Here is a 26,172-nt window from a genome sequence, read left to right as displayed (position 1 = left end):
AGATGGCTGTAAATTCCTGCAGATCTCCTGTGGAGATGCCTGTAAAAGGAGGGGGCTGGTCTTTTCTCCACAGTAACAAGTGACAGGAAAAGAGGAAACTGCCTCAAGCTTGCAAAAGGGAAGGATTAGACTGGATATTAAGAAAAACGTCTTCATCAAAAGGGTACTCAGGCATTGGAACAGGCTGCCCAGGGCAGTGGTGGAGTCACTCTCCCTTGAAGTGCTTAAAACCCATGTAGATGAGGCCCTTGGTGACAAGGTTTAGCAGTTGACTTGGCAGTCCTGTGGTAATGGTTGGACTTAAAGGTTTTTTCCAACCTAGTTGATTCTATGATTCTGTGAAAATGGTATCAGAGAGCCTAGATTTTAAAAACTTTTTTGTAAGCAGTAGTGTTTTCTTCTACTTTCAAAACCCTTTTTGTTTTACTTCAGTACAAAAATGATACCTGATGTGGGGTCTTATTTAGAACTTCTGTTTTCAAAGGAAACTGAGGTTTTACTACATGTTCCCTTTGAAGGGCTTTGCACAACAATTTGTGACTACATGCCATTTTCTTTGCCTTCACTTTATGCAGTGCTGATTCCTTCTGCTAAAGATGGCTCAGACATGGTCTGTTCTGGCTGCATTTCTTCTCTTGCTGATAAATCTGGTTGAAGTGCCAGGTAAGTATGAAAGAGCGAAAACTACGTGCAGGACACTTTGGTACTCTGTATTTCCAGTTTACCAGTACACTGAAACTTCAGGGTGATTCTTTATTACTGGTTAATGTGAATGCAAAGAGTGATGTCACTTCAGCTAGCAAAATAACTGTGTGCCATGCAGAGTAGCACAGGATGATATATCTGATGGGAATCCAGCACAGATCATCTGAAGACCCATCTCCTGTTCAACTGGGACAATATCAGAGTTATGATTTCTAGTAAAAAAAGGATCTACATATGCCCCTTACTAAATTTGCCTCATAAACTACTGCACCAGGTGATCTTGGGTTTTAACCCTGCTACAGTTGTATGTTCCACTGCTATCCCCTTTTTACTTGCACTTTAACCAAGGTGCTTAATTCAGTAAGACAATAATATTTTTAAAGTAGTTCCCCTTCCCTCAAGGCTGAATCTTGCCTTCCCAATCAGTTTTACAAAGCCCAAGATAGTGATAGAAATTTGTTGCCTAAAAAAGAGATGGAGGACTTGAAGCTCATCAGCATCACAAACCTTCACAGTGTCCGTAATGGAGAGGCATCATCGCCACTGTGTTTCCAGGCTTCAGAGTACAGCAGGAAGCTGGACCTGGAATTTGAATACTACTTATATGTGTCTGCTCAAAGCAATGTGTCCCCAGGGCTGCCAGCACAGTAAAGAAGTAGAAATTCCTAAGTGTGATGAAGCCAAGAGTTTCCTGTCTTTGACAATGGCTGTAGCATCATTTTTGATGCCTTTTCTTCTTAAGCAGCTTACAACATGGTGAATGTGGAGGCTGGTCATGAGGCTGTGTTGAGTTGCCCTTCTGTCTCCAAAGCATCTTTGCTAATGGTGATATGGAAGACGAAATGCAGCACTTGCTGCTTGTTGTCCTATAGAAGTGATCACAACCAGACAATGAAGTTAAACTGCAGTGAGAGGATGACATGGAAATATTCACCTGACAGTGACCCTGATCTTCGTATTTACCCTGTGAGCCTTGGAGATGAGGGGCATTACACTGTGAAATCATCAGCAGTGAGGGGAATTTCCTTTTTTTCTCCTTTCTGACTGTGATAGGTAAGAAACACCTTTGGGGGTGATTTTGGGAGTTTTTTTTGTGTGTATGAAGATACAAATGATTTGATTTGGTGATAAAAGACCTAAATTAAAAATAGAAGATGTAAGCTGACTTAGTCTGGCTGTATGGAGAAGGGAAAAAAGCTTGAGGAATTACATCTTAGGAGTTGGCTGTTCTATGGAGAATTAATCTGGGGTTTTGTGTTCTGTTTTTTAACTTCTACCTCAGGAAAAGGGAAGGTTTTAAAATGCACAAACCCAAGAGTCTGCAGAGTTTCTGAGGGGGTTCTTTGGGTGTAACATGGGGTTTGAATGTTGCATGAATGTTCATACAACCAGGAGTATACTTTTGGTTAAGCTAATGCAAACAGAAGATATCAAATAAATACTGCTGCTATGTGCTGAGCAACAGGATGCTGAACCAAGACTCTCATCTGGGTAAGAGCTCAATAGGAAGGAAGCAAAAGTTTCAGGACACTATCTGAAAATATTTCACTCTTCCAGAAACACCGAAAGCTGTCTGTAAGACTGCATCACTAAAATAAAAATGGAATTAATCTATTTTCAACATAGGCAAAAACAAAAGAATATTAGAAACACAATAAATACACCAAATCATCTTTTTAAGATAGGCAGGTAAACTGTGTAGGTTTCCATTAATTAAAAAACCCAAAGCAACCAAAACCAACATAAGAGAAGATTTTGTGTCTGGCCATATTAGTTAAGTCTTCTGAATACAACTAAGAAATCTGGGAAATCAATTCTGGTACTGTATAATTGCTATTATTATTTTTTTGTCACTTGATATACGTATCTTTCTGCAGGGTCTTGCCCTTCTGATACTGTCTTAGGTATTGTCCAAGCCTTGTCCTGTTTTGTCAAATGCAGACTATGAGTTGTTTGACTCCAGGCAGAACAGTTTTGTCCAATTCCTCCTTTATTCCCCTACTATCAAATTCTTGATTCTACTACACAGTCTCCTAAATATCTCAGCTGGAGCTTCGGCAAGATGTGTTTTCTTCAGTATGCACTGCCATACTTACAGATCTTCATTTAATCCACTTCTCTCTGTCATCCTCATCTTCTTCTGTTACTCCTGTAGTCACCTCTTGGATAACATGGAGAAGTAGTACTATCAGATTCAGGTAGCTAGTTTTGGAGATATTCACCCTGGACTTTTTGCTGTACTTTTTTCTCCTGAAGATCATTGGTGCTAATATTCCAACTTATTTTAAAATCTCTTGAATTGGTCATGCAAAGTAATAAAAAACCTACCTATTTTTAATTTTCTCAACGGGTGATTTTATACTGAACTGGAAAAAATGGTCTTTTTTTTCTCTCTTCTGTAGTCCCTCCCACAGTGACTCTGACCTTTGACAAGAGCACAGGGGCAGTCTGTCAAGCGTCTGCTGGAAAGCCAGCTGCTGACATCTCCTGGATTCCTCCAAATAATGCCAGCACCAGTGAAGTCCATCACCCTAATGGGACAGTGACCAGAGTGAGCTGGGTCAACACCACGCTTTCAACTGTCACCTGCCTTGTTACCCACCCAGCTACAAACCAGAGTCTGTTTCTAGACTTGCAATGTAAGTCACATTGCTCTGCATCATTATGCTCCTGGGCTTCATAGTGCTGTTCCATGCAGCTGTTCCCACCAAATGCTAGGGCTCTGCAGATTGTTTAGCGGGGTTATAAGCCAAATTCCTTTTGCATAATGACAGAGAAATTAATAGTTTTGAGTGAGTTTCTATCCCTTGCTTGCTTCTTTCTTTCCCTGTTACACTTTACAAGAATTCCTTGTTCTTCTTTTAGTGGGTTGACCTTGGCTGGCTGCCTTGGTGAGCTTGGTGCTCACCAAGCTACTCTATCACCCCCCCGCTCAATAAGACAAGGGAAGAAAAATAAGATGAAAAGCTCACGGGTCAAGATAAGGACACAGATTATTCACCCACCAGTTACTGTCACGGGCTAAACAGACTGAACTTAAGGCAATAATTTATTGCCAGTAAAATCAGAGTAGGATTGTGAGAAATAAAAGCAAATCTGAAAGCACCTTCCCCTCACCTCTCCCTTCTTTCTGGGCTCAGCTTCACTCCCAGCTTCTCTGTTCACTCCCCTTGAGTAGTATCGTAGTTTAATGGTAACTCAGAATCATGCAGCCATTACTCACCCCCTTTCTTCCTCCCCCAGGTGGGATGGGGAAGAGAATCGAAAGAAAATCAATCAACAGGTTGAGATAAGAACAGTTTAATAACTAAAGTAAAATATACTACTACTACTACTAAGGGAAATAGCAACAGAGAAAATATAAAACTAAAAGGGGAAACAAAAAAACAACAGTAAGCAGCAGTGATGCCCAATACAATTGCTCACTACCCACTGACCAATACCCAGCCCAACCCGAGCAGTGATTGTTCCTTTCCAGGTAACTCCCCCCAGTTTCTATACTGAGCATGATGTGCTGTGCTATGGAATACCCCTTTGGCTAATTTGGGTCAGGTGTCCTGCCTCTGCTTTCTCCCGGCTTCCTGTGCCCCTCCTCACTGACAGAGCATGAGACTAAAAAGTCCTTGATCAGAGTAAGCGCTACTTGGCAACAACTAAAAACGCTGTGTTATCAGCACTGTTCCCAGACTAAAGCTAAAACACAGCACTGCACCAGCTACTAAGAAGAAAAATAACCATCTGAAAACAGGACAAGTGGCACATTTTTGACTGGCTCAGCAGCAGTTCTGTCTTGGAACCAGTTGACATGGGCTCTGTTGGATATGGGGGCAGCTTCTGGCATTTTCTCACAGAAGCCACCCCTTCAGCCTCCCCGCTGCCAAAATCTTGCCTTGCAAATGTGATACATTGCTTTGGTAACCTTTTTAATCACCAATAGCAGAAAAACTGCTTTCAGCACCCACTGTGATATACCTCACTAATTTTGGTGTGAAGCTTTATACCCCTGAAGTTTAAGGTTGTCCAGGTTCCCACAGTGGTGATGGTCTGGAGAAAAATTCTTTGGACAATGTCTGTCTATGACTTTCAAATTATCTTTCCCAGGGCCAAAGGTAGCACAGGGCAAAATTCTGGCTCGCAGCTGGCAGTGCTGGAACTGTTAGAAATCTTTTCCAGTAGGATTTGTAGGAACAGCTAAATAAGTTCTCATATCACCAAAATATCTCAGCAGAGGCATGAAGGACAGAAGCCAGCATAGACCAGCCATTAATAACAGCATATTGCAGGAGTGGCTTGTCATTTCTATTGCTGCAGGGCTAGTATCATTTGAAGAAGAGGAGACTGTGCAGGCAGATGCGTTGAAAATGAAAGTGTGTTTGTTATGCACAAATGGCTGGGTTTGTGAGGCAGCTTCTTATTGCTGGTTGCCATCCAGACATCTCATTGGTGTCTCTCAGCTCATTTTAGCTGTGGGGGTAGAGGATTAGCTTTCTGCTCTGGGTAAGGAGCTAGTAACATCATGTAGGCAGTCAATACTGACATTTAGCTTTGTAACTAGATATTTTCTTATTTCTCAGATACTTCCCCAAGGCTTGCCTTTTTTCTGCTAGGAGGATTTGCATGTGTTGCTGTTGTCAGTGGTGTGACATTATGCCTATTTTTTATCTGCAGAGGTAAGTCATTTGATGACCCTGAAATGTATTAAAATTTCTTTGCTGACTATATGTGCAGGTACAAGCTGATGTACTTCATTGCTGAGAGTGTGGTGGGAAGCATGGATTGAGGAAAATGTCCACAGATTGTCCTTTTGGAAATGTCTGATAAAATAAGGAGTGGAACTTTAAAATGAGTCTGGAGTTTTGTCAGAGTCATAGTTACTATGCTATTAATGCATTATATATATATATGGCAGAGAGCCATCCAGGGTGAAGAAGGATTCTTTCTGAGAGTATGGTAGGGTTTGAGGTTTTAGAATTATTTTGATTGTTCCACATTTACCCGTAGAAAATTCTATGCATAAGAATGACAGTTCACAAACTAATGACTCGACACAAACAAGCTCTCCGTTTTCCATCAGCAGTCATAAGTTTTCCCTTGAGCAAGTGAAATCATCCCTCTGGTACACTCGCAGTTTCTCAAGCTGTATAGGTTTCACAGACACTGGGTCGAGCTCATACTGAGAACTCAGATATTTTTGCTACTCTTGGAGTTGTGTAAGACCGCTGTGATGGGGTACGAATGGAGTAAAAGTCCAAGTGGGGGCTTAAAATGGGAGGAAGTAAGAATAGCAGGCTGAAGGCAAGAGTTTTTTCAGGAGAGCAGGACATGGTATACTGGGAGAAGGCAATGTAAAGGTGGATAAACTGTAAGTAGAGAATATGTTTTTGGGGCAGGTAAAGAGAGGAGAAGACATGCTCAGATGGGTTCCTTAGCCCAGCATGTGCCTGCAGAACTGAGGAAAAAATGTACCTGTGTCAATTCAGTCGTATCTCCCAGGGTGACCAAAAGTTTCAGTGAAGGGAAAAATAAAACAATAGTGCATTCAAGAGCAGGACATAAACCAGTAAGAGCTTAACTCACAAATGTAACTGTATTTTCCATTCCAAACCAGTCTATGATTTTGAAGAAAGTCTTTCAGCAGCTGAGGGCAGCAAGTGGAGAGCTCTAAACATCACAACTGTGTACCTTGCCCCATGAAACCATTTTAATTTACTTATATCCTATTTTCAGCTCTCTGGTTACACAAACTGGCACAGAGGTCGGCAGCACCAGTTGCAGTAAGTGGCCTTTTTTTGTATGTGTTTGTGCTTTGCATTTTTTTATGTATTCTTCACTAAAACATGTAATTTCATTGCAGTGTGTCTGCTCTGACAGAGCTCTCATTTATCTCTGTGTGTGCTTGGAGGGGGAAATGAGGAACAGTGTATCTGCAAGAGTGTCTATTGTTTGGATGGTCCTATCTTTATGTATATTCAGAGTATCCAAGTAGTTTTTTAAGCACTAGATTGAGAGTGGTGTAGTGCATTTTCTATCTAAGAAGACTACAAATCACATTTACAATGCTGGTGTTAAAGCTGAATTTTAAATCTCCCAGAAGTTAATGTTTTCACATTTCAGCTTCTCAAAGTAATCTAAACTCTGATGTTTTGCTGAAGAACATGTATTGGTGCTGATGGCAAACATTTGCCTGGTTAAAGATCGGATGAAAATAGGCACTCATTTTACAATGGTGTATTTCCTTATGCTGTTTTAGAGACAAACACAGCTATGAGACTTTTACTTTTTAAGTTGCAGTTCAAACACTTAGAAGCTAGGAAACAGCAGCAGTGATAAATTTGCCACTGCAGATTTTACTTCCTTTCTTTTTTGTTGTGATACATATTTAGCAGCATGATAATATGCAGCTCTTTCCTCAGGACTTCTGCCTCATTTAATGCATATTGAAATAGCAATTATTTCATATTTTGTTTTCTGCTCACAGTTAAATTAATGGCTGTATGCCTTGTTAGTTGCAAACTAGTCAAGCAGTGCTCTGATGTTAGAGTGATTAATTTCCTGATATCCCCTTCAGTGGCATTCAGGACAACTTGGCTGGTGAGAGTGGGAGTTGCAAAGATCAAAGTCAAAAGCTTCCAGTAATTTTAGGTGCTTAAACTGGATTGCTTGTGGCCTGCCTGCTCTTTTTCAGAGCAGTTAGGATTACAGAACCATATTGCTCATTATTATCTATTTTGCTGAAGATACCAGCATTTCAAAATCTGCTTTCAATTGCATTAAGAAAAAAAAAAAGATTCAAAATCTGTCCTGTTTAGACTTTGTGAAGGTGGTTGCTGCATCCTTCTGTCAGTTTGGGTTTCACCCTCTGTGTCCTACCCCTTTGCTCACAAAGCTTAGAGAAATAACTTCACAGTTCTTTTGCAGAAACAGTGTTACCTACCAGATCTCTTTTGGTCTTTTTTGTTTGGACTCTGTAAGTATGATGGTTCCATTAAATTCTACAGTGTAATGCAATGGTACACGTTTTTCTTTATGTTGCAGACTACGAACTTCAGGTCCACACCATCACGGGTGAAAATGGAAGCAGTCAAGCCTCCTGTCTTGTCAGAACATATCTACCAGAATTACAGTTCAAGAACAGTATATATGAACTATTGACAGTGTAGGCACAAGCAGTCTAACACCAGCTCAGCCACTGATGATACTCAGTTACCTGTACTTCAGCTAACAAATCTCAGACCTTACCGCATCGCACACCAGCAGAACACTCAAAACTGCCCCAAAAAAGCATTTCTTTCCTGACCTGAAGAAAATGGTTTACCTGTTTTAGTAAATTATTTCTTTCTTAAAGTATCAATACAACTCTTGAAACACCTGAAACTTTTAAGGACCAAGTTAGTTTAATACCTATCTAAATGTTGTTTGAAAATGGACTCTTGAGGTATGTGCTGTCTTTCCTCAAATTAGTGATTGACATACTGTGCCAGAGGAACAGACTGCTGGTGAAAATACAGCATGTTTCCCATTTTAGCAACTGGATTCTCTTTGTAATTTTGTGTTGGAAACTAGGAAATGACATAGGGATCCCCAAAAATACAGAAGGTCAAAGAAACACATTCAACAGAAATGCAGAAATAAGAGTGTGGTTTTTTATTTCTTTTTTTTCTCCTGGGTATGTAGTGCAGGGTGACACATGGCACCTGACATGTGGCAGCTGAAAATCTGGTATTCATCATCTTTGTTTATTTCTATTTTTTTAAATATATTTATTTTTCCATTACACTTTCTGTTTTCATTTTAATGGAAGAAAAAAAGTTATTTGCATACAGTTCTGGTTTACCCAGCATAAGAAGGACATGGAGCTGTTGGAGCAAGTCCAGAGGTGGCCATGAGGATGATCATTGTGGCTGGAGCATCTCCTATATGAAGACAGGCTGAGAAAGTTGGGGCTGTTCAGCCTGGAGAAGAGAAGCTGCTTGGAGACCTCAGAGCTGCTTCCAGTATCTGAAGGGGACTATGGGGATGCTGGACAGGGACTCTTTTGTCTGCTTTTGACAATCACAGTGCACGTGTGTTGTGAGTTGTAGGATGCAAAGCTTTTCATAATTTCTTTGCCCCGAACAAAATGTTGAAGAGTAAGATTTAATAGAGGAAATAGGCAGGGTGATGATGGTGCATGGGGGGAAAGCCCTCTGGAGAGGCATCACTGTGATAATCAGCTCTGGTTGAAAAGCATGGTTTCCATGCTCATGGTTTTATTTTCCCCTTTAATTTGTATTTGGTAGAATCAGTCCAGTCACACGCAGTGTGTCAGCATTTCCATTAACCCACAAATTCTGAGCAGACTATGCTTGATGTGCTGAAACAACGTGCTCAGGCACTGAGATGGGTCTCTTTCCATGATGCAGGTACTTGTTAAAATGGGCTTTGCTGGAGGTTCCACAGCTCTCAGCAGCCATATGGGACTATGCTCTGCCCAATTTCTTATTACTGGGATGGCCCAAGAGCCAGTCCTGCTGCAACCTCTCAGAAAATTAGCTTACAGCATTGTAGCATGGCTTTGATCATCATGTGTTTACTGTCAGCAAAAAGCTGTAGTTATCAACCCACAGCTCAAGCGAGCCCACATGTTGCAGGCATTAAAAGGCCTCAGCTGCCTAATTGTTGCATCTTCCTTTTGCAATAAAATCAGCCCTTGTGCTTTTCAAGCTGTTGTGTATGATTAATAAAACTTATTAGGCCAAAGAGAACAATGTGGCTAGTGCGGGTGATTGTAAGGAAGGCTGGGACATGAATAATGCTTCTTGGCAGAGCGTAATAATTGAACAAGCTCACTTAATTTTCTGCTCATCTTTTGTGTGTGTTATAATACTGGCACAAGTGGTAGCCAGTTTCATGTAGAGAGTTTGCTTCTTTTTTAACTGTCTGCAATTCACTGGAGCTTTTGATCACAGGAGTATGTATTACATCCAAGCTGCCAAGAGGGGACAACAATTCCAGTGGGCCTCTCACGTCTGCTAATAGCATTGTAACAATTCTAGTGGCCTCTGAGGTCTGCTAATAGCATTGTCTTTGAAAGGAAGAAGATAGGATTAACCAAGCAGGAGACCTGTGCATACACTGACAGAGTAAGGGCTTGGTGCTTGGGGTAACACAGAGAGATATGTGAGTTGAATGATTTTGTATGGAAGCAGATAGTAAAATAGAAAAGACTAGAGAAGGGTGTTGACAGAGCACAACAGTAAGACTAAGAGGGCAAGCATGATGTTGGGTTGTCACAGCTTAATTCTTAATAATGTGATTTATTGCTTTTCCATTCACACTGCCTGTCACTGAGTACCTTAACTGCAGATCATGACTGTGAAGGACAGGCTTTTGTCATACGGGAAGCTCTCAGCATGGGCTTTGATGGATTCCTCTGTGCGCCATCAACAAAGAACAGTGTGTGTCATGTTTCTTGGTCTTATGAGCTGCACACCAAAGGGCTAAAAGCCATGACACACACACCCCGGGGGGCAAGGTGGAAGGAAAGAAAGGCCTGGATGCTGGGGTAGGGTGGGTGCAGGAGCCCTTCCCTTGCTGCCAGAGATGTATTCTCCTGGGCTGGCTGCTGGGAAAGTGCCCATTTCCTATCTGGATTTAACTTCATAGCTGATCTGTTGAGTATTCTGAGAACAAAAAGAAAATCAATATTTTCTGTCATGCTGATTTTGGATGGGATAGGCATCTTGGCGTGATTCAAAGAATAATCCAGATTATGTATTTGGTCTCTTGGAGGAGGTCTAGAAAATAACCAACTTGAGGATTTTTTGGTTGGTTTTTGTTTTGAGTATATTTACCATTCTTTTTATCCTTAATTGCAAAAACACCTTTGGTGATCTTTCACTGTATTTGCACTGAAAGCAAATTTAAGCAAGGCAAATGTTTAGACTGCAAATTTCCACATATTCTTCCGTGGCCTTGTCAAAATTGCATGGAAAATATTGTTTATTGAATAATTACTTTGAGAGAACGACTAAACAGCAATGGGAGTTTGTTATTTGCACATTCTGACAAAAAATACAATAAAATCAAGTCTGGGAGCATGAGGCCCTGTTGCAATAGCTCTGCCTTACCACTGCTGTTTAAGACTGACTAGTCAAATGCACAGTTGTTTGAATGTGTCGTGCTTTTTAGCACCTCATGTGGTTATAGATGAAACCACTACTGTTTATTGTGTGGACTTTCATAATGTTTATAGGGCACTTGGTAATGGTGATGATGTCTGCCTTCTGATTAATCTATGAGCTATTTATGTCCTGAAAATAGCAGGTGTTGTGATGCTGCTGAACAGCTCTTCTTTTTCTGAATACGGAAAAAAAAGTTGACTAAAAGTTACGTTCAGAACCCCACAAATTGGAATGTAACTTCAGATTATGAACAAGATCTGTTTTAAATCCAAATTTTCAACACCAGGACTGAGATGAAGAAGGGAAACAATTTTCTTGCAGACTCTGGAAATGGGTCAAATATCCTAAGGGTATTTGCCAGTTCAGTGAAAAGCTCAGTTTCCTAGATTAGTATTTCTTTTTGCTGTATTTTTTGGTCTAGCCTTCTTTGTCATAGCTTTTCTGCTCTGATGAGAAAACAATATTTTCTTTGGCTCTCCACTAGCAACTATAAGGAATATTGTCCTGCTGCTTTTAGTGTCTTTATGGTTTAATCTTTCTGCCTTTGTGAAGGTTTTTTTTGTTAATATCTTGTCCTCAGCTACTTGACTTGGTGTCCAATCTGTACGTATGTACGCATCTGTCATAGAATCATCACAGAATCATAGAATATTTTGGGTTGAAGGGACCTTAAAGCTCATCCAGTTCCAACCCCCTGCCACAGACAGGCAAACCTTCCGCTAGAGCAGGTTGCTCCAAGCTCCATGCAACCTGGCCTTGAACACTGCCAGGGATGGGGCAGCCACAGCTTCTCTGGGCAACCTGTGTCAGTGCCTGTCATGCTGGAGACAGTGAAGAGCTCACGATTAAACCAAGAGGGACTTCTACTCTATTTACTATCACTTTGATGCCCTGGAATAGTTTGTATTTGTGCTCTTAATGGTGCTTCTTTAAGCCATTACCTGCTTTTATCTTCTATTTTCTCTGTATTTCCTTAAAGTTATCTCCCCAATCCTCTCATCACTAGTTTTCTCAGTTTATTGAGTTTTATGTTCTCAAAGTGTTTTATTATCCAATTCTCTTTTCTTCTCTTTTTGGCATCAAATTACAATTGTGTTCTCCATTCAATTGTTTTAGTAGGTTCCAGATCCTCTAGAGGAAGTATTTCTTCACACGAGGTTTTGAGAGGTTTGCTTTTTTTCAGGGGGGGGATGAGGGGCGATACCAAAGGTTTCAAAACATGACCTGTTTTTGGACTTTTTAGTGTTTTTCACTGAACTTGTCCTCAGAGACATGTTTACTCCAGGCTTCCTTGATATTTTTGTTTGTTTCTTTACCAATACATAATAGAAAATTCATTGCTCTTGACTATAAACTACTCCTGTGCTTCAGCTTCTGCAAATATAAGCTCTCCTACCAAATCCAAATGCGTAATATGCAGCATTTTATTTGTCCTTGGGTGACATTTGCCCTGCATTATTACACAAAACATCATAGCCAGTTTTCTTCCTCTATATTTCACATGCTGCCTTGTACCACCCACAGCAGCAAGAAGATCCAGCTCAAACAAACATTAATCAGTGAAGCTTTTCACACAGTCTTGGTTATCACTGCTTTTTAGTTAGTTCAGCACAATAAAAATATACCTCTGATACAATATCATGCTTTCTTTGAATGGGACTGTACCTACTCATTGTTAACAACATTGTACATAACCAAGAAACTGTGGACGAAGCTCCACTGTAGAAAGTAGATGCTGTTTTACCTGATCCATCATAATAAGCAAGAATATTTTCAGAGTAAGAGGAGAACCACAAACTCCTTGTTTGTTTGTATTTGTAAAACTTCCCCCTAAGAAGAGTAGAAACAAAAAAGAAAAGGCTTTTTGCTCCACTTTATCCATGTTCTGTCTATTGTCATTATCAAGCTATCACTAAAAATGCTGCTGGGTTTCTCATGTATTTTCTAGTGGTTTAGACTATATTATCGAACCAATTCTCACAGAATTTAGCACACAGTACCCAGAGAAGCCTCTTGGATCTCCTTTTTCAGGCTGGGGCTAGTCTAAATTGGCTTCTGTTTTGATTCCTGATTCCCAGTCTTTTATTCTTCTGTGAAAACTTGTAGCGTTCTCTAGCACTGGTCCTGCTCCCATGCCTTGACAATATTTAATCTGATGCCTGGTGTAGAGAACTCTGGAGCAGAGAGAGATAAGAATAACCCCTCGCTGCATGAGAAAGAATGCAGTAGATTATTCCTTTCATCAGGATCTCCTTGGAGTACCTCACCTGATATTTTGCATTTGCTGCAGTTGGGATTCTTGGTGGCAAAGGACTTGTAAAGCCTGAGCAACTTTTACGGGAGCCTGACTGGTAATTTGCCTTACAGCTGCAGAGGTTGTACCCAAACCTCTGCATCTTGCTCCCTGTCTTAACCCAGGAAGCTTCTGCAAGAACTTTTCAAATCTGTTGTTGTCAGCCTCCAGGCAAAACTTTCCATCCCTCTGTCTTCTCTTTGAGCAAGAAATGGTACTGAAGCCATCTCTCAAAGCAAAAGCATCTTGCTTGCAGATAAACCTAAGTATGGGGGGACTACCTAGATAGGGTGTACAGTGCTATAGAACAGTCAAATGTTCAAATGAGAGTGCAGCTCTTCAGAAGTGGGCTGACCATCCTCTTCTTGAGTTGGCTGGAATTACCAGCCTGCCTTAACTTGGGGACCCTGCAGTTCATGGCGGATTTCGTGCTGGAGCTGGGAGCTGCAACCCTGGAGAGGAGCCACACTGGAGCAGTCTGCTCCTGAAGGACTGCACCCCATGGAAGGGACTCACATTGCAGTGGTTCATGAAAGACTGTATCCCATTAGAAGGACCTACACTCGAGCCCAGGAAAAGTGTGAACAGTGTGAGGAGCAAGTGGCAGAGATTAATGTTATAAATTGGCTTTAACCCCCATTTCCCATCCTCCTGCACTGCTGTGGATGGGGAGTGAGAAGTAAATCTGGGAAGAAGATTGGTTAGGGGAGGAGGTGGTTTTAATTTTGTTTTTAATTCTCACTATCCTACTGGTATCAATTATCAATTTGAAATTAACAAGTAAATTTCAAGTCTGCTTTGCTCATGATACCAACTAGTGAGTGATCTCCCTGTCCCTATCTTGACCCATGAGTCTTTTCATCATATTTTCTCCCCCTGTCCTGCTGAGGAGGGGGAATGAGAGTGTCTGGGTTGGCAACTGGTGGCAGATTGGCCAGACCCACCATGGTCAACTCACCATGCAAGGCTTATTCACTGATAGAGCTATAATACGAAATCGGATGCTGTAAACATAAGACTTTATACTAAAAAGTCATTTTGTGCTGACAATACATCTTTGGATCTTCTGACTTTAATCTTAGCACTCTGCACTGAGCTCTGAAAATTTTGTTTACTCATTCTATTCTCTCAGCGGCCAGTAAGTACCACTGACCAAACAAAGGTAAGTGCTTTTCAGACTGATTTTGTCCGACTGCTGCCACAGTCTAACAGAGCTTCTATCGTCACCGTGTAGTGTTCATGTCTAGCAGTGTTTATATTTTGGATTTCTATGTGTATATATGAAAAAGAAATCTTGGACAACCCCCCTGAAATGCTTTCTGTGTTAGATTTCTCTCTGAAGTATACAACCCCCTCTTCCGTGCAAAACAAGTGGCCACATGCAGAATGTGCTTAGTAGAGAAATGTCTTGTACTCTCTTCATCTCTTGTGCGAGAGGAATATTACCTAAAACAAACCTGGGTGAGACAGCTACTGAAAAGCTCTGGCCTGACTGCTTGCCTTTATCTCCAACCTCCCCAAAACAGTCAAATAGGGAAGGTTAGAATTGAACACCACCAGTTACTGTAATGATAGGGCTGCCTCCTTAATCAGGCTGCTTAGTACCTGAAGAGCTATGAGACCTTTATGAACACTGCCTCTCTCCAGGTCTGAATGTCTACCAGCTGTGCTTACTATCACATTCTTTATCATTGCCATTCCTGTGTAATCAACAGTGATTGCCTATCTCATGGTGCTACATACAGCAAAAATAAAAATGTATGCATATATGCAGACATCTTTATGCATACATACATTTCTCTCTGTGTGAAGCTGTGACTATATACACAAAAAGTTATGGTTCTTCCCTGAGAAATTAATTTCTTAATTTCCCATCAACAGAACATATCATTATATATCAATGTTGTGAAAGACCCTATTAGACAGACAGACACATGAGGGATAAAATTAAAAGTTGCTGTGGAAACCATAACCTGAAATAAGTCCTTCTCTTCTGCACTCAAAGTCCCAGTCTTTTTCTTCTATTAGAATACTGTTTGCATGTAATTTCTTGCTTTAGGAAAAGGAATCTGAATTGCTGATACACAAATGGAAATGCCATCTGACTGTGACTGTAAAGTGTATCAGGTTAATGGATTCCCCCCCCGCCCAGTTTTTTCATTTCCAGTGAGTATTTTAAGCCCTTCGCTTGCCCTGGTACCAGTCTGGTGTAAGGCAGAAAAGATTTTAATCCCTGTTGGTCATTCCTGCCCATCTATGACCTGCTGCAGAAGTTTTTTGGAACTGTTGATATTATTGCCTTCACTGCAGTTAATTTTGATTAGGAAACAGCTTGGGGTAGGGTATAGAGGAGGGAAGAAGGAAGAGTAAAGAAAGATATTAAGGCACAGAGGAAATGCTTTGCTGAAAAAGAGCATTCTTTAGCACCCAGTGGCAGCTGTTATCATCCCTCCATAGCACGTTCTTAGAAAATCACATTGCAAATGTGGCTTGTCAAATAAGCAAAAAGTGACTTGAGCTCTGTACGTACCAACTGCTTTGGTACTGGAGGCTTGATCATGCTAAAGCTGGCGTCCGTGCTCCATCCTTGAGATTCTTCTGTAGCTGTTATTTTCTGTACTCGTCTGTTGGCAAATTCATTCACACAGTGTTAGCCTGGGTCAGGAATGTGCTTTTGAGAAGAAACTCCCGATGGTCTGTGCTTACTCTGCTGGGTTCTTACTGTCAAGCAGCCTTGGAGCACACAGCAAACATGGCATCTTTTCTGATGGAGCTAAAACAGAATAGGCACCCCAAGAATAGGCACCTAATGCTCTCCAGCCACTAATGGGTGTTCAGTTCACAGGATCAGACTAGAACCAGCCCAAAATAAAATCCCCCCAACCCATGCTCTTCTCTGTCAAATCACTCCTAAGCCACACAGCTGATGAGATAAACATAGCTTTTGTTAAACAAGCTCTTCCTGCAGTGTGATATTTTTTTAAAATCTGCTTTATATGCAAGAAATAACTTGAGCATCAGCTCCAAGAAGGCACTGAAAAATACAGATCCGCAGTGCTCATGTATTGAAGATCTCTTTTGACGATTACACAAAGGATGTGAATGGAAAGGATGGGCCAAATAGCAAATATGCTCCTGTTATGAGCTTTTCTGTTTAGGAAAAAGCATTACATCCAGATACTTCTGGTGACCTGCTAACCCTGGATTGCTCAGCAAGAAAACATATAAGACCTGTGGTTGCATGCAGGCATTGCTGCCAGCTAAGCCTCACAAATTTTGTTCACAAATGCTGAAATACCATAAAGGATGATATAATATCAACCTATCTGTGCAGTTCCCTGAAAATGCATGAGTCCCATTTGGTTTATTCAGTAATATAGGGAAAAAAAAACCAAACCAAAACTGGCACAGAACTTTTAGTGTTATCACACAACAGCTTGCTTTTAAAAAGCCATTGTGCTTAAGTGCAAAATGAGAATTAGCATATCTACATCTACTAGAGCCAATGTTAAGACCAGTCCCAGCTCTGGAGTTCACCCTCAAAAAACATTTTATATACACACACTCTCTGATTTTTTTGTCCTTCCAGTTCTAGTGCCATCAATGCAGAATTCAGACCTGGTGGAAACTGAATTTACTCTGAACCAGTATTTGGCTCCTTTATGCTACCTTGTAAGTTGAGTGAGGAGCTGGCGGTGAAAGAAGCTAGCCTAGGCATTGTGAAATCCTACTCTCCTTTAGGAATACAGAAATGACATCCTGGAGGTGGTTCTAGGCTATTCTAACTTTGTATATGGGTGTACATGGGTGGTATGGAATACCCCTTTGGCCAGTTTAGGTAGGGCGTCCTGTTTCTGCTTCCTCCTGACTTCCCATGCCCCTCCTCACTGGCAGAGCATGAGACTGAAAAAGTCCTTGATCAGAGTAAACATTACTTAGCAACAACTAAAAACATCGGTGTTATCAGTGTTGTTCTCAGGCTAAAGTTAAAACCACAGCACTGCACCAGCTATTAAGAAGGAGAAAAATGACTGCTACTGCTGAACCCAGCACACATGGCTAAGAAGTATGTGGTCAATAGGAGACAACAGACATGCCACATGCCTATGTATTTACACCAGGCAAGTGTATTGCAGGTGATGTGCAGAGAATGAAACTGATGATGACATCAACTGCATCAAGGTGGAACAGAAGCAGTGATTATTACATGACAAAGAGCAGTCATGTTGGAAATGTACTGTACAAAATGGTAGAAAAACTGTTTAAAGGTAGTGGAGGAGTATCCACTAGGAGAATCATATTTTAAAGATGTTAAGAAATTATTAAAAAAGTGATAACACAGATAATGTAGATTAGTTATGATTAAAATCATTTTAGAAAAGGATGTCAAAGGGGGCTCTTCTGGCATAGACTAGGGAGTTGAATTTGAGTATGAACAAAGAATTATTTAATGCTATTAGAAAGAGAAATACTCCTGAGATCTGTACCACAGGAAATATTAATTTCTTAGTCATCAAGACTGAAAACTACTGGCAATCATACACCCTGGGTCTGACAATCAAAAGATCTGTTTAACTGAGCAGTGGGTGAATCAACAGAGGAAGATACTACTTAAAATTTTGTTTCTCTGACTAACATTAGCAACTTAAAGATGGTTGTAGGAAAATATCCTCAAGTGAGCAAGTGAGGTTGATATGATCTGGAACGTGGGTCTGTGACTCTTACTTTAAAAAGGGAGGGAACTAAATGGTGAAGAATGAACCAAGAAACTCAAGATTTCATTTTAAATGAAGCCTGGCATTTCTTTATGTAAAAGATGTAAAGCTCTTGGGGACTTCTGTTCTAGAGCAAAGGAAAAAATAGCCTCAACCAGCTCTGGAGATAAAGACAAATTCACTTAAAATGGACATTAGGAACACAGAGGTACAAGGGCCATCTCTCCCCATCAGTTTGCCCTGCAGAGAGACCTGTCTTAAAGATCAAGAAGCTCAGGGAGAAAGTGGAAATCGCTGGCAGCTCTGCTAAGGCTGGTCTTGCAAAATACCTTCAAATGCTAAGCAGTGGGTTTCCTCGGGCTGTGTGCAAGGAGAAGAGTTGTGGTGGGAACAGCCCTGAGCTTCAACATCCTCATCGTTTGGGAGAGCCAGGGGATCCTGTGGGGCTTGTGTTTGTAACTGGAGTTACACACAGTCAGTGCTCTGTAAGTAGAAAAGCGGGGAGGGGGTTTGGGGAAGGGCATGTGTGACAACCATCACAGAGAAACTGCTTGATGTGCACCTTCACAACAGAGGATTCGGCAGGTGGGTGGGGAGAGATGGAAATTAACAAATCTGTCTTGATGCAAGGCAAGCATACAAGATGGTTCCTATTAAATTTTTGTGTCTGTTCCTTAGGAATAGGGATAAATGCCTCACCTGCCTAGGGAGGATGTACTTCTCCTCAAATCCTGTAGTGGCTGTATCTGGATCAGAAAACAGTTGGCTCTGATGATTATGGTAAGAGCTGATGTGGGTGGCTTTGCTTGACCCATGTCTGATAGATCACATCCCTTTCTCAGGATGCCAAGTGGTAATCAGTGTTATCTTAGACTACTGTTGGATGGACAGAGTGAAAATTTGACTCTGGACTTCCAAAGAAATATGCTTAACGCTTCATACAAAATTCCCTTCTGTGAATCACTTCTCATTTCCTGGTATCTCTGACAAAACAAGCTGAGTACAGCATTGCTCATTCTCACTGATTACTTAGCCTCTGATCTGTTTGTGTTTTGTTTTACCTTAAATTCCACCGGTTTGTGTCCTAGTTTTTGTGCCTGGTTTACTCTGTGACAGTAGAAGCAATCTGATATTCTTGGGTTTTAAAATAATTGAAAACTCAGTGAGCCTGGACACCATAGCTGTAAATGGCAAGGTAAAAGATTCCCAATTGTACTATTTTCTGGAGCCTTAACCATGATTTTGAACAGTCAGGGTTAACAATAAACATACTAGCTACAAATAATTAATACCTATATATTCTTTTAGAAAATCTCTACTCTAGACCCTGCACTTCTATGCCAAAGGAGCTCCCATGCTTGTTTCCTGAGCTTAACATTTTTCAGGCTTTTAAAAATGCTATAATGAAGCCTAAGAAGAGGTAAAATAATGATATGGTAAGTGAGAAGACTTAGGTTTAATTCTTTGTTGCTGTTTTCTTTTGTGATCTCGGGCAAGCAATTTCTATTTGATTCTTCATCTGTAACTGAGTACAATAGCACTTCTTTGTTTCTCCTGGAGCTGCATTATTTTAATCACTGTAAAAGACAATGAAGAGCTTAGACACTACAACAAGGGGGACTGTGTTAAATACAACACCTCAACAGAAGTAGAAAAAATCCACTCTGAGGCTCCTGATATTTAAGGCTCGACTGTTTAATATTTCTATCAGTTTGTCCTGCCCTCTGTAAACATGAGAGGTGAAGATACCAAGAACTCTGCATCTCAGTGGGTTAAAGACCTGAACCCTGCTACTGAATCTAACTTTGGTCTTGCTAATACAAATATCTTTTTGACATTTAATCTTAGATGTTGAAAAAGACTATAAAAACCTACACAGCTGTGAAATGGAACAGTGGGATGAACTTGCCTTTTCTGTTTGTTTGTTAAAATAGGAAATAAGGCACTTAATTAATTGCTTGATTTTGTGGCTAGATTGTTACAGCTTGGGCCTAGTAAAATATTCAACCAACTTAGAAAAATTAGAGATTAGTAGATCAAGAAGGAAATTGCACAGCACATTGGTCCTCCATAGCTATAACGGCTGTCCACAAAAGATGCTGGCTAACACCTTTGGATTTGATGAACTTAAGGCAGAAGCAGGCTGAAAGAAAGAAATTGCCCTGCCATCTCTGCACAAAACAGTGCCCTGACAGAGAAAAACGCTGGCTGACAGCACTGTCATTTAGATAAATGTCTGGTTTATCCACAGGTTGTTTTTCTTTAATTCCCATTCTCTTTGGGAGCACTCTTTAGTCTTTTAGGGACAGTGTAATAACTGTATTTCTGTACTTTCCTACTTTATGCTTGAAAAAAATGTAGGTGCTCAACTTTGCTCTCTTGGCACACTTGCAAATGTGGAAAACATGAATTTGCAGGCAGTGACACTGCAAGTAGGAGCTATGTATCAGATTCTGACTGTCTTGTGGTCTGTGAAGCTTCTCTGGGCAAAGCAGTGGGCCACCTGTGAAGATGTGGGTGGTACCAACATGATGAGACAGAAGAGAGATGGTGGGGGTTGGAGCAAAGAAACAACTACAACGTGGGGGGATACGGTATGAAAGGAGGAAATAGAAATACACGTCTTAAAGAGCAGGGGAGAAATGATAGCACAAATGACAGGCTTCTGCCTGATTATTTTGCATTTGTGTTTCAGGTAACTTAGCAATACTTTAAATGCATATACAGCCAGACCAGAAAATGTATTCCTGAGGGAAGTGATACTTGTCATGCCTCTTCCTGGCAACAAGGACCAGAGTCATCCAGATCATATTCATTCTGGCCTGCTCTGCATTATTCCCACAGCATGATGCTAAGCAAATTGCAAGCTGTACTAATTGGTCAGCAGGGGATTTCCTTGCACAAAAAAAGGCCCTCAAAAGGCTGAGAAGTGCCCATACTTTAACACAGCTTAATGACAGCAGGCTCTACAGGAGCTGGTGCTTGTATTTAAGTGGAGGAGGTACTGTAAGGATACAGGTCTGGCAGCTTCCTTGGCCGTGTGTGTGGGCTGGCCTTTCCCTTCCGGCTGTGATGTTAGCCCTGGGGACTTGAGAGCCAGCATGTTACTGCAGCAGCAGACAGGGGAGACCAGCTCAGCTGAACAGAGACAGACCTGTTGGCAAGGTGCTCTCCCTAGGTTCTGGATTGTGGGTTTCACTCTTTCTAGTTATGGTTCCAGAGGCATTCAACAGTCTGGCTTACCATAAGTCTTCATTTTCTTTTTCTGGGGCTTGGGGAAACTGCTGTCCTTACCTCTTTTAGATCATTAACTTCATTTTACCTTAGGGTCTGTGACAGATACCTTCCGTAATGTAAAGAAGGTAGCTCAGTTTTTATCTGTGATCTCCTGCAATGCTGACACTATTGTTTGAACTTCTTGCCCATTTTGGCAAGGAAGCTCTGGGAGATGCATTTGAGCAAGGAGCCCTCCTGTGCTAGAATGTTTGACTGGGTATGTCATATAGTGACAGAAAGAAATACACTGGGACTGGGGAACATGAGAAGGAATTGACCTCCTATTTTCTGATTGTATGGTGGAATGTTACAGGTAGAAAAGAGTCTCTGTGCTACTTTTGCACCAAACAAATGTGAAGTGCAAAAAGTCCTACCCATGCCTTCCTGGGCTACTGAATAGAGGATGTGGTTTACACCACCTCATGACCACAATGAATGCAAAGATACTGTTTGTACAGCTTCCTAAACAACCTGAAAATGTGAGTTCTCTGGTATTTTTTCTTTAGGGCATCTGAATCTTTGTAATTACCCAAGTCCTACTTCCTTTACAGCAATATATCCTGCAGCAGAAGTGAATGAGATGGGATCATACTGTCACTGTGTATTTCCATGATAAATGCAGCACAGATAATTCTAAACGGCCTCACAATTCTTATGAAAGATTAGCAGTAGTCTTTAGTTTGATTTTTTTTTCCTTCTTTTCTTCTTCCTTTAGAATTCAACAAAACTTGGAAAAGGAAAGAAATTTCCAGGTCTGGTGACACTTTTTCTGTATGGCAGTGAAAGAATATGTGTTACAGAAAAAAATGAGAAGAGATGTTGGCAGAGGCACAGGAGTCAGAAAATGTGTGATAATTTTCCTTTATGCTCCCTAAGCAGCTCAAGTGGCCCCTGAACTGCCTATATTAAAAATAAATGTAAATTAAAATCAAGCTGCAAGTGAATTGCACAAGCAGTTCTAGGTTCACTTTTCCAGTAACAGGAATGGAACTGGACAGCTGACAGAGGCCAACTGAGCACTTGGGTATAAATCAGTGATTAGGCAATGCAAGAGAGAAAATTCCTTAGCATGAAAAATGCTAGGGAATTGAGTCCCTTCAGTTCCTGAGTCATCCTTTTGCTCAGAAAAGGTCTGCCATCACATACCCCCTTATCTCATCATTTCTGACTCTGGAAAGGATTCTTTATGATGTTTCCACTCTATGTTTTTGTATTTACATTTATGTGGCCTATGCGTGTTTCTTTTTTTACCTTTCCCAATCCCAACGTTGAGACGTTAAAGCTTCTCTACTCCGTACCTGCAGTTTTCATTGATACTACATCCAAATCACACCTCAGCTGCTCCCAAAGATTTTTGTTTCAATTGTTATAATCCTCTTTTCCAAAGCTGGCTAGGGGACCCTCAACCAGGACTTCCTGCAAGTGCTTGACTTTGTCACATAGCAAACTCTTCAGTCCATTTTCCTCTACCCTTCCCTAGTGTGATTTGGAAAGAACATAGCAAGGACATTTATTAAACATTTTCTCCTTCCTGCCTCTATGTTCTTACTGTATTTTAATGCATTTCTTCTCTGTATTTCCATTCTGCTCCATTTGCCACCCTCTCTGTTGAGACCAGTCATAAAAAGCCAAAAACTATGTCATGATTGTGTTGCTGTCTGAGTTTCAGGCAGTTAGACAATATTTATTGATGGCAGTACACATCCTGGGCTGTAATCCCACATCCACTGGTGTAGTCAGCTCAGAACAGGGTATTCCAGATGCAGTCCATCAAAGAGGGAAGACAAGAGTACAAACTCCTGGGCTGCTGATCTTGCAAATTTGTCTGTCTTACATTATCCTGAAAACCTGGGTGATTTTTAATCATCTGCTGCCCAGTATCTCACCAAACCCAGGGGCCCTGTCAGTAACATTTAACAGAACATATATGAATGTTGTAAAACTTAAATGATGTTGAAGTATGAATAATTTCTCTTAGAATGAGACTTTGGTCACTAACCACTATACAGTTTCAGAGCATAGTTCTCCACTGTCCTGTGCTTTGCTTTGTTCTCTACACCAGTGCAGCATGAGAGGGGTTACAGCTTTAGGAAACAAGGGTGTTGTGGCCACTTTACACAGTACTGTGCAATAGCAAGAGCTCATGAAGAGCAACTGTGAATGAAACCTCTAGTCTGATAATCACAAACAAGTCCAAACCAGAAACAGTTACTATACTTGATATCATTACTTTAAATTGAGAGGTGCATTGCTGTTTCCTACACAACTGATATTGCTCAGGACTCCTTGAATTTAATCCTGAAATAAACCCAGTAACATACCACAAAAAAAGAGCCAGCTTTTCCAGAAGCCATCCTAGAAACTTTTAACTTGCTGCTGAAGCCTGTACTATTAGATGTTTATAAGGGACGCTGATCCCTGGTGATTTGTAATTCCTCCCCCCTGCCATGTGTGATATTTCTGCACACCATTTCAAATGCCTTCTTGACCTGACCTTTGCTTGGGAGGTCTTACAGACATTGCTGAACTCTACAGATTTGTTAACTTTAATGGAAATGCCCTAGAGTCTCATTCAGCTTACACAATGTTAGAGACATAAACTACACGTGCCTTGAAGCAGCACTGAGAGGAAGCAAATGTCATGTCCCCTTCTCCTTCACAAGAAACCTCTGTTGCCGCTGGTTGTCCCAGGAGCCTCATGTGGCAGAAGTGAGCGTTAACTCAGAGAAAAGCTGTGCCACAACTTTGTTCCCTTCGCCCACCTACCCAGCTTTCAACCTGCTGGTGATGAGAGGAATAGTAATGGACTAAGGAAAGAATTAAGAGTTTTCTTCAAACTATACATTGTCTTAACCTAGAATAGGGAACACATATGCTCTTGTTCTTGCCAGTTAAACTATAACCCAGAATAGAATAGGTAGCTGAAACACATTGTTTAAAATCAGAGACCCTTTTCCCTCAAGAAGATGAATGTCTGACAGGAATTTGTTTCAACAAGTTTAAGTAAGACTTGAGGTTGCCAGCTGGGGAAACTGTGCCAAGGGTGAAAAGTGCACTGCGAGGAAGACTGCTTACTTCATCTTGAAGACCCCTGCCTGTGACCATTGGAGGGCAGTGTGCAAGCACCAAAAAGGGAGGACACTTATGATAATAAGTACCTAAACTACTTATAATATCCCCGCCGAACTCCCGGGGACCTAATGAATATGTATGTTTGCATATAACAAATATCCATCTTGTTGAGTTCATGGTGTGTGAGTTAGGAGGAGCGATCCCCCTCACACCCGGCGCCGCAATAAACATACCTGCTTTATAACTCTTTGTGAGTTCTGAAGTTCTGTTTCATAAATCACTGGGTGCTCTGTGCCTTCTCTTTGGTTATCATCCCTTATGTTCTGCGTACGGTCATCAACCTTCCACTGAAGAGTCTTCCTGTTGTGTGTGTCTGTGTGTACCTAGGTGCAGCAAGTCTCTAAATTTCTTATCAGTGATCAAGCCCTAACGATGGGGAGTGCAGGCAGATACATGGGGTCTGAGAACCTTGCCAGGAAGTGATCCCATTCTGATGTTTACTAACTTGTTGGTCCCCTGTTGCTACCAGGCGCTAAATCCCCACCCCAGGGTGCTCCCACAGAGCTATGGCCGCCACGGGGTAGGCCTGCAGAGCTGTGCTGGGTGAACCCCTGGTCAGCATGGGCAGCGTGGAGTGGGGCTTTCCAACGAGGAGGTCCCGCTCTCCCCGTGGAGCGGACCCTGCGGGCGGACAGACCACAGCGGGCGCGGGCGGAAAACAGCTCAGTCGCAGCGAGGAGTCAGCCGCACCTGGAGGACGAGACCCCAAGCATATGGGGCGGTTCCGGCGTCTGGCTGCCGGTGGGGAAGGGCAGGGGCGCAGCAGGGCCTGTGCCGTAAAGTAGCGGCGCGGCGGAGACGGCCGGGCAGGTAGGCCGCGCAACTGGGACCGCTAGGGGGCCTCGCCCGCACGGGAAACGGGCGCCCGCCGTCCTGCTGGGCCTGGCGGCTGCGGTGTAGCCGGAATCGGGGCTTTGGTTCCTGGAGAGGGCGTGAGGACATGGCTTGGGGCTTTCTCCCGCATGGGTGCTGCAGCTGCCCGCACCCAGCAGAGCGAGTGCTTGGGCTGTTGGCTACACCCTTCACAAAGCATCTGGTAGCTGAGGCAAAGCTGCTCTGCCCCTGGAGAGCTTCCCTCTGAACAGGGGCCAAATCCAGCCCTTGGTGAAAGCCTGCTCTGGCTTTTATCCTCTCTGACACTTCTTCCATCTGTGCTGTATTTCCTTGTCTGCATGTTGGTCTGTAATGCATCACTTCTTTGGTTTTCCTTGTACAGCTGAGAAAAGGCAGGAAAAGTTACTGTTTCATAGCCTTCCTCAACCCCCTGAAGGACCTTTAAATCAGCCCTTTGGTCCAGTAGCACAAAATAAGCCAAACTTTCTACTCTCACCCTTCATTCACAGTGTGCATTGTGGTGTGGGTAAGAACAGGCCATGGAGTGGGCTGATTAGAAGGGGTGGTTCAGAGGAGTGCTACTTGATTTATTCTCTGTTGAATCTAGACTGCTTAGTTTTGGGTTTTTTTTTTTTTTGTTTGGTGCTTTGTTTGCAGGTTTGGAGCTGGGAGGGTGTTTCAGTTGTTTATTGTTCACCAGTCAAAGAAGAAAGAGAAGCGGTGGCGTAAATTGGTTGTGAAGTGCTTTAACACTATGTTCAGTGAGCTGGAGGCACAGTTGAAGGCCAGGCAGCAGGGGTTGGAGCGGATTGTCATATACCAGGGTATTCAACAAGGAGAAACAGGAAACATGGTAATGGTTTGACTTTGTGTAACTTGTATTTGTGGAACATAAAGCAAGCTGAGGATATATACCAGGCCATATCTAAAGCAAGGGAAAAGTCTCCATTCAGCGCTCTTCCTGAGCTCAAGGTAGCTTTTGAGCAGTGTTGAAATGTGGATAAGATTTGAAAATATGCGCTTTGATACTACTCCAGTTTTCTCTGCTGTTTGT

At 41.8% G+C, this 26,172-nt stretch overlaps 1 protein-coding gene and 1 long non-coding RNA gene across 2 annotated transcripts; both read left to right on the top strand.

The window, feature by feature from the left end:
* Positions 1–307: 307 nt before the first annotated feature.
* LOC130599760 (cell surface glycoprotein CD200 receptor 2-like) lies at positions 308–8,130 on the top strand. The gene is given in 7 exon segments (XM_057410491.1): positions 308–663; positions 1,451–1,696; positions 1,699–1,758; positions 3,108–3,344; positions 5,280–5,375; positions 6,433–6,479; positions 7,741–8,130. Coding segments are annotated over 7 exon segments (870 nt in total). The 5' UTR covers positions 308–596; the 3' UTR covers positions 7,858–8,130.
* A 10,157-nt stretch (positions 8,131–18,287) lies between these two features.
* On the top strand, positions 18,288–26,124 carry LOC130599763 (uncharacterized). Its single transcript, XR_008972306.1, has 3 exons — positions 18,288–18,361; positions 18,555–18,656; positions 25,776–26,124. It is a non-coding gene; the product is annotated as an uncharacterized LOC130599763 (long non-coding RNA).
* The last annotated feature ends 48 nt before the right edge of the window (positions 26,125–26,172 follow it).

This window comes from Pezoporus wallicus, unplaced genomic scaffold (genome assembly GCF_028554395.1).
Source record: "Pezoporus wallicus isolate ANWC-B61680 ecotype Strahan unplaced genomic scaffold, APGP_CSIRO_Pwel_v1 contig_229, whole genome shotgun sequence".
Lineage (NCBI taxonomy): Eukaryota > Metazoa > Chordata > Aves > Psittaciformes > Psittacidae > Pezoporus > Pezoporus wallicus.
Note: the sequence above shows the minus strand (reverse complement) of the source record. Positions and strands in the feature narration are given on the sequence as shown.